Genomic DNA, 8,980 nt, shown 5'->3' on the forward strand with positions numbered 1-8,980 from the left:
AAGTATCTAAAACCCCCGGCAGAAACAACGGGTGCCGGTCCCCATATATCAGTGTATATCACGTCTAGTACATTATTACTACGGGAAGCAACTCTATCTAATGGGAATCGAGAGGATTTCCCAAGTTGACATGACGAACACACCCGCAGGCCACTTGATTTTGTTGGAGTGACCGGACACTTTTGTAAGACACGAATTTGAGCCCGCTCATGTGGATGCCCGAGCCTACGATGCCAGACATCTGATGTAGCACGAGCCGTTATTAAAGCAACAGGTGACCGAGACAGTGACAACCGATATAAGCCCCCCGTGGTAGGACCCCTAAGGAGCACCGCCTTGGTTTGACAGTCCTTCACAAGAAAATGATCACGGTGAAATTCAAAAAATACGTTATTGTCAATGGTAAACCTATTGACAGATAATAATGATAATGACAAATCAGGCACGTGTAGAATATTGTGTAACTTTAAACATTTAGACTCAGATTTTAACGATGCATGGCCTATATTTAAAATACCCAATCCAGAACCATTACCCACACGCAACACGTCATTGCCGGAATACGGTTCGGACTGTGTCATCATCGACGAGTCAGGGGTAGCGTGCGACGAGGCCCCGGTGTCCGGGAACCACGCGTCTTGCGGAGCCGATCCATCATCAGCGGAGACAGCAGCGTGAACCTGTGCTGGTGGCTACCCAGTGTATCGCTGGTAGCAATAAACGGCTGTATGCCCTTGGGATCGACATATCTGACAGCGGGAAACACCACCGCGTCCTCTGCCATTGCCACCGCGTCCTCTGCCATTCCCGTCGCGACCTCGACCGGAACCGCCACGTCGAGGACCACCACTGTGGTGATTGGAACTACGGCCGGCGACCATGGCAGTGTGCGATCCGCCTGCCGGAACGCCGGATGGCATCGAGAAGTCATCCGCCCAGATGAATTCTTGGGCTTGAAGGAAGTCCGACAACTGCGGGATGGAGATTGGAGCGCCCGATGCAGCAAGCGACGACGCCATGGACCTGAACTCCGGCCTGAGCCCTCGGAAAACATAAAGATTTTGTTCATCCAAGGATACAGGTCTGCCAGCGAGAGCCAGGTCCTCTACGAGCAATTGGGCTCTGCCGAGGTACTCACCAGGTGTGCTATTGCCTTGACGCAAGGATTGGAACTGCGCCAAAAGATTCAGGCACCTTGCCCGTGTAGACGAGCCTAATGCCGCGGTGATGGACGTCCAGACTTCATGCGATGTTCCACGTCCGACGGCAAGGTAGAGCACCTCATCGGACATGGAGGATATTAATAACGAAAGGATGGATTGGTCTTGCTGCTCCCACAAGGCGTGCGCTGGATTGGCGACGGTCGTGGATGTCGTGCCACCAGAGCCGGCGTCACTGGTCGCCGGAGGAATCACTGTCGCCGGAGGACACGGCGTGTCACCGGTGACAAATCCGAGCAGCCCTTGTCCACGCAAGAAAGGCACCAATTGAGTGCGCCAGAAGAGGTAGTTTTTCGTGGTGAGTTTCATCGACACAAAGTGATGTGCCGTGGATAGGGTGTTCGGGGTGGCCGGAGTGGAAAGGGTGGCGGCGGTGACAGTTCGTTCGCTGGAATTCGTCGACATTGTTTTGGGGAGAGGAGAGAGAAAAATCCAACCTGGCTAGCTGATACCAGATGAGTGAATGTTTCACGTTGATTCAAACTCAGACAGTTACAGAGATACAAAAGGGATAGAATAACTATCTAACTAACCCTACACAATAGGTGCAGACTATAAGACTAAATCAATCCTATATGTACAAGAATAATACTACACATTATTATACTAAGAATATAATATCACTAACAACGAGAAACCTTAGTCAATTTATAGGTGCACCAAACAAACACAATATTAGGGATGCGGAATGACCAGATCAAAATATCTTTGGGAAATGTATAGAATCTGGTTGTTTTAGAAATTGCCATTACTTTTACAAATACGGGAGACATTTATAAAAAGGTTATAGTTGTCGACAACACAATTGCCATTACAAATTGCTCCGTTATATGATAATAATCTGCATCCAGAGTTAGGCACCGGAAGTGCCATGACTATTTAACGTATAAAGGAGCAAATTAAGGCATAGTTCGACTCGCTAAAATGGATAATTCTCTTTATAATAATACATCATTTGAGCGTTAACCCTGAAGGTTACATATGGGTGTGTGCATGAAAGAGAAATAAGAATAATGAGGTGATGAAGCGAGTTTGTAGCCTATGGGTTCATGCAGAGACCCTTAATTGATTTTAATCAAATATACTCTCCCACGGTAAATGGCATTAAGTTCCGCTACATAATACAATTGGCAGAATAATAAATTTAGATTTGCAGTTAAATTTATTTTGAGAAATCCTGGATGGATTCATAATTCTCGAAATCTGGATTATTTAAGTATTATTATGTGTCATTATTTACTCTTTAAAGGGTTGCGAATGGAGTTAATATCCTCATTGAAGGAATAATATGTACCATTGTGTGCTCGATAAAAGATTGATAATGAACTTATTTATTATTTATTATCTCAGTCAAGATTGATGGTGTAAACATCAATGAAATATATAAAGAGCTTGATAATGTCAGTTCATGTTTAAAGACTGAGACTTTTGAAATAAAAAGCTTGTGAAAGCTATAAGTATTATCTCGACTTGAAGATCGAGTTTTTCTTTGAAGATTTTTTTATATACACCAGTCAGCCTATATGCATATAAGTGTCATGTTTTTATCAAACTAAAGGTTGCCTAAATAATCTCTTGAAGCAGATAAGGAACCTTTTTGGACTCGAAGTCCCTTACTTCATTATCGTTGGAACACCATTGTAGAACCAGAAGTTCCATAATCGCAACATATTTGCGATGAAATTGCTAGCAAAATCTAGTGCTCCCCCTACAAATGAAGTACTTGAATAATGATTAACATATACTCCGGTATCTTCGAGATACAAAGACATGACATTTATGTAAGAAACCATGATACGGTTTTAATAGGCTACTTGGGTACTGGCAGTTTTGTTTGATCCCCGCAATGCCAAGTCCAAACTGGTTATACAATGAATTTCCCTAAATGTTCAAAATGAGGACAATAACACTTGTATTTCACAAATGTTATATGAGCTCTAGAAGAGCCATAAGATTATTAGATATTTACTCTAGTGACAATCTAGAAGATTTGCCCAATCCATTTTCTTCAAATTTTTAAAATATATGTAGAACTTGAAGATTGTTATCTTCAGGGGGAGACGAGAAGTACATTTACTCGAATCAATCCGGAAGATTGAATGTAAAATTCTGAAGATTGGGTCTTGACAACTAATGATTGTACTCTTTTCTTTGGCTAAGCTTTTTCCCTACTGTGTTTCCTTAGCTTAAGGTTTTTAATGAGAAAGCTAAAACAAGAATACACATACATCATGCACTATTTTCCTCAATTAGGTTTTTCCCACGCGGTTTTCCTAATGAGGTTTTTAACGAGGCATGAGTATGATATGTGAATGTAAATGGGGAAAAGTTGCAAAATAATTGCTTAAGTAGACAAACCCCAAAATCCTGAAGATTATGCCGATTGTGGCCTGAAGGCTTATGGTTGTACTCTTTTTCCCTTAGCTAAGTTTTTCCCACAGGGTTTTCTTAAGTTAAGGTTTTTAATGAGGCGACCAATACAATATATGTTTTTACATATATCATGTACTCTTTTCTTCAACTAGGTTTTTTCCCACGTGGTTTTCCTAGTGAAGTTTTTAATGAGGCATGAATATATTTTCTATTGTACTTTTTCTTGTCTATGTTTTTTCCACAGGGTTTTCCTAGCAAGTTTTATCGAAGCAAGATTGTGGACAAATAATGTTCAAGGGGGAGTGTTATAAACATATTTAGTGGACATCATTTGTAACGGATGTAACGGATGCTTTGATTGCTCATTATGTATATTTATATCCTTTGTAATGGACACACCTTATATCATGGTGTGGAGATGAATGAAAGGATTGGCCTTACCTCTCCATTCTCTGTATTCATTCTTCCTGTTTTCATATGATTATACAACACAATCAAAATACAATAAGGATTAAATTGAATTAGTTTTAACCACAAAATATAATAAGGATCTCTCTCTCTCCCTCCCTCCCTCCCTCTTTATTGTACGAGCATTTATTTTCGAGCTCATAATACCATCAAACCTAAAATTTATTAAGACTACAATTTGTGCTTAATATTTAAAAGGGCTCACGTTTTCCACTGCGAAATCCTTTACGAAAAGTTTTTTAATTAAAGTTCATCTTTAATTTGGAACATCGGAATAGAAAATATTTTAAAGTCCATACAAGTGTATTCACCTCCCTCTAGATTTGTAACCCAGCCCTTTGGGACCAACAATATGTAGCTTATCGTGGAACTTACACAAGATTAAAGGTGTGATGCATGTCACTTTAGTTTAAACCTCTTGCCTAAGAATTCAAGATTTGTTCACTCACAAGACCGAAGGATATCGTGTGTCACTATGTGCCAGTTAAAGATTCATTCACTACTATCATAGTATTCCTCATCAGGCACATCCAATACATAATCTTATTCTAATCTTCATAACTGATATTGACTAACATTGTAGATATGGTGCAACACCTCAATTTCCCCTGAGCCCTTGACCAATGCATTGTGCGATGTCAAATTAATGTCCTGCATTCCACGCACCTAATAGTAACACATAACATTTAAATACTTACACTACTACAGAAAACACTTTTAACACCATTATTTTTTACATACAAAGTTGGTTATTTTGCGACGTTGTTCTCGACAATGTAGTAAATAAATGATACGCTCGTATGTCATTTTTTAAAACAAATTACGATACAACGTCGGTTTTTTAAAAGAACCGACACCGTATCCCCTTTTACTTTTTTTAATAAATAGATACCACATCGGTTTTTTTGAAAAATTGACGTCGTATCTCTTTAAAAAAAATATAAAGATACAACGTCGGTTTTATATAAAAACAAAAATTAAAGATACAAAAATCGACGTTGTATCTCTTAAAAAAAATTGTAGCGTTGAATCCAGATGGAGATCAATTGCAGCGGTAGCATTACAAGTAAACCTTTCTTCCTGTCCGATGACAAATGCGTGTGTGTCGACGGAGAAGCCTTTGCTGCCCCTCCCGCCATTTCACTATGGAAACCGGCAACAAAGATCGAAGCCATCGTCTGCCTCTCGCCTCTATCGACGCAGTGACGGTGATTGCGATGAGTGCAGCCGCCTGCCTCTCTCTAATCTGTCGTCCGTCTTTAGATCTATGTTACCATGGAAGTTACAAAGAGTGCAGCCGCCCGCCTCCTCCGGTCCGTATTCAGATATGTGTTACTGTCCGCCTCCCTCCGATCCGTCTTCAGATCAGTGTTACAATGGTGGTTGCGATGAAACTGCGAAAAAAGACGGACTGGTTTAGACCGGGAAGGGGGATTCGATAGGGAGACTCTATTTCCCCTTTACTCTTTGTTTTATGTATTGAGAGATTAAGTCATGTTATACAGGAGTCTGTCAACAATGGACGTTGGAAAGGTATTAAGATCTCAAGACAAGGTCCTTACGTTACACATTTATTCTTCACAGATGACTTGGTGCTTTTTGGGGAGGCAACAATGGAGCAAGCCGTAGAGATGAGATGCTGTTTAGATCGTTTTTGTGCTAGCTCTGTGTGACACCCTTTATTTAATATTCTATAATTATTCTTCCTAACTAATTTTGTAAAGGATGTAGTCTTTCAAATTAGCCCAATTTTTCTAGTGTAATTAAATCCCTAACTCATATGAATTTATTTAAAGCCCAATTTCCTAAGACTAAAATACCTTTGGACCTTAACTTTAGTTCTACTTATTAATATATATATATATATATATATATATATATATATATATATATATATATATATATATATCTTCTAGCCCAATTTGTATGGCATTAGCCCATGCTCTGAAATAAATAACCCATGTGTTGCAAGATATAACCTATTCTTATAGCTACATCTTCACCCTAATATATACACCATCTTGTATCTAATGTTTTTGTCATAACAATCCCTACAAATAATATCCTTACACTTTGTCTTCCTCTCTACTCCACCATACTCATTTCCCACGCCATTTCCTCCCCAAAATACAAGAAAATCTCCTTCATCTTCTACAAAGAAAACTCCACCAAGATTACTCTTTTATTCATCTTTCCAACAAAATAAAGTAAGATTCACCTTGCATTTTCCCTTCTCATTTCATAGCCTTTATTTCATGTTCTTATTTTTCCTACATTAGGGTTTTGGGAATCCTAGAGGTTCAAGATGGAGATAAGTTGCTAGGTTGATGCTTGGTGTTTGAGGATTGGTTGATAAGCTTAAAAGGTAAATTCCATGTTCATCAAAACCTATTTCCAACTTAGATAAATATTCTTGATGCTCTTGGAAATCCCTGAGTATATTCTTGATATTGTTCCTGAGAAATGCCTTGTTCTTCTGTGTTTTGGTGTTGAGCTATGATATCTATCATTGATTCCCTATGATTTATTGTCATTATAGTGTTGTTGGTATGGATTTCTTGTTGAGTTGTAGCCTTTGTTTTGAGGAAATGAAGTTGCTGATTCATTGAGTATTTGATTCTGCTACATACTGCTTCTGCTTCATTTTTAACCTTACGGGCTAACCTCGCGGGTGTTTGATGCTCGTGAGGGAAGCAAGATATCTTGCAGGGGTGTGTGGCGGGGATTGTTTTCCCGTTGCACATGCCCACCCCCTTCTTGCGGTAGTGCCCGTCGGGAATCATATGACCGTGAGGTCCTGAACAATCCCAGAATGCATCCTTTGATTCTTCCGTTCATTGTTGGTCATCCTTAGGTGCATTGTTGAGTTATTTCAGTACATTGTGTATTCTTTGCCCTCGATTATTGATCGTCATTCTATCTTGAATCTTAGTCCCTTGATATCCATTTGGCTTGTGTGCTACATGTGGTTATGTGTATATATACATTTCCTTGAATATATATATATATATATATATATATATATATATATATATATATATATATATATATATATATTGTATATTTGGATTGGTGGAATTAGAGAGCTTCGGCTCCATTTGGATTGGTGGAATATGAGCTTTGGCTCTACTTGGATTTGTGGAAGGGTGCTTCGGCCCCATTTGGATTGGTGGAAGAAGCTTAGGCTTCACTTTGGTGGATAAGGTTGGACTGGTATACAGGTTGGATCCTTGGTGTAAAGGTTGGATTGAAGTACAGTTGGATATTGATTTGATATTGAGCATTTGACTATTGTTATATATATATATGATTCCCAAACTATGTATATATACCACAGTAACTTGTTGATATGTGAACTCTAGGAATTGTATCTTGTCTATTGAATCTTGTCTTTCTTGAAATGGGTATAGTGCCCCAAGAATTGAGCATTATTGATTGAGTATCAGTCTTTGAAATCCTTCAGCTGAGTTCGTTGGTATGATATATATATATATATATATATATATATATATATATATATATATATATATATATATATATATATATATATAGTCATACCGTTGCAAAACATATTTTGATATAAAAGTATACTTATGTATCTTTATGTGTTGGAGTGGTTTTACTTAGCATTATTTGCTAATATTTGTAAAATGATTTCAGGTTGGCTTAGAGATGTTTCCCGAGAGAGCGTTGTCTAGTATGAAGGGTATAGTTGCTTTTGGATTAAAACCTTTGTATTAAATAAAAGCTTTGTATTTGGATTTGAGTAGAAAACTTTTGTAGCCTGTGCATTTGGGTTTAGAATAACCTAAGTGTAGCATAACACCCTAATGAGTTTATAGTTTTGAATTCGCTTCCGCATTTTCTTTGGATTTTCTGTATTTAGAATTTGGAGTGTTACACTCTGGCCGAAGGATTAGTCTCAATAAATCCTCATTGTTTTTTTTTTCTAAGAATACAGAAGCTGTTATGTGGTAGAAGATTGTCGATGCAGCATGAATCCCAAGTGTTCCCAACATGGGTAAATACTTGGGCATCCCATCAATCCATGGGAGGCTCAAGAGTGACTCTTTTGCTGGAGTTATAGACAGAATCCAAACTTTTTTAGCAGGCTAAAAGTCTTAGACGCTTACTTTTGCAGGGAGGCAAGCGTTAGCCCGGTCGGTTTTATCCTCCATTCCATACTACACCATGCAAACAACCTTGATACCGACTGGCATTCTATCTACTATAGAGAAACTCATCCAGGACTTCTTGTGAGGCAGCAACGAAGGGGAAAGGAAATTCCACCTTGTCAAGTGGGATATGATAACTAGGAACAAGGCTCACGGGGGATTGGGAATTAAGAAATTGGAGTTGATGAACATAGCATTTTTTAGCCAAACTAGGTTGGAGATTGTTGCAATGAGTTTTCACCTACAGATTGGTCATGTTGGTAGCCTAAAGGTAATATGTCAAATGCGTGGAGAGGTATCCTTAAGTCTGTGTCTATTCTACAAAAGGGAATCAAGAAGCACGTCAAGAATGGTAACAATACCCTATTCTGGCTGGATTGCTGGTTGGAAAACATACCCCTTATTGAGCTTGCCTTGGGTGTTATTTCCTCCTTCGACCATACCAGAACAGTTTCAAGTTATTGGGATGCTAATCTTGGTTGGTCATGGAGTCAACTGGATCAAATGCTCCCAGCTGAGATAATGAATTGACTAGTTGTTGTCATTCTTCAAGACAATCCTTTGATGAAGGATGTTATTGGCTGGAAAAATGAGAAATATGGAAGTTTTTCAATCTCCTCAGCCTACGACATTGTTGCAGGAGTTGCCGAGCCCGTGGATGCCGCCAAATGGAATAGCATATGGAGATTTAAGGTGCCTAACCGCATATGTACGTTCTTGTGGCTGGTTAGACATGACAAAATC

The 8,980-nt window shown here is 39.0% G+C and overlaps 1 protein-coding gene across 1 annotated transcript; it reads right to left on the reverse strand.

Annotated features, from left to right (window-relative positions):
• Positions 1-692: 692 nt before the first annotated feature.
• Positions 693-1,625, reverse strand: LOC109179033. Its single transcript, XM_019328604.1, has one exon. The coding sequence runs from the start codon at positions 1,623-1,625 to the stop codon at positions 693-695; it is 933 nt and encodes a 310-aa protein (XP_019184149.1).
• Positions 1,626-8,980: the final 7,355 nt, after the last annotated feature.

The sequence above is a fragment of the Ipomoea nil genome, unplaced genomic scaffold (genome assembly GCF_001879475.1).
Source record: "Ipomoea nil cultivar Tokyo-kokei standard unplaced genomic scaffold, Asagao_1.1 scaffold0876, whole genome shotgun sequence".
Taxonomy (NCBI): domain Eukaryota; kingdom Viridiplantae; phylum Streptophyta; class Magnoliopsida; order Solanales; family Convolvulaceae; genus Ipomoea; species Ipomoea nil.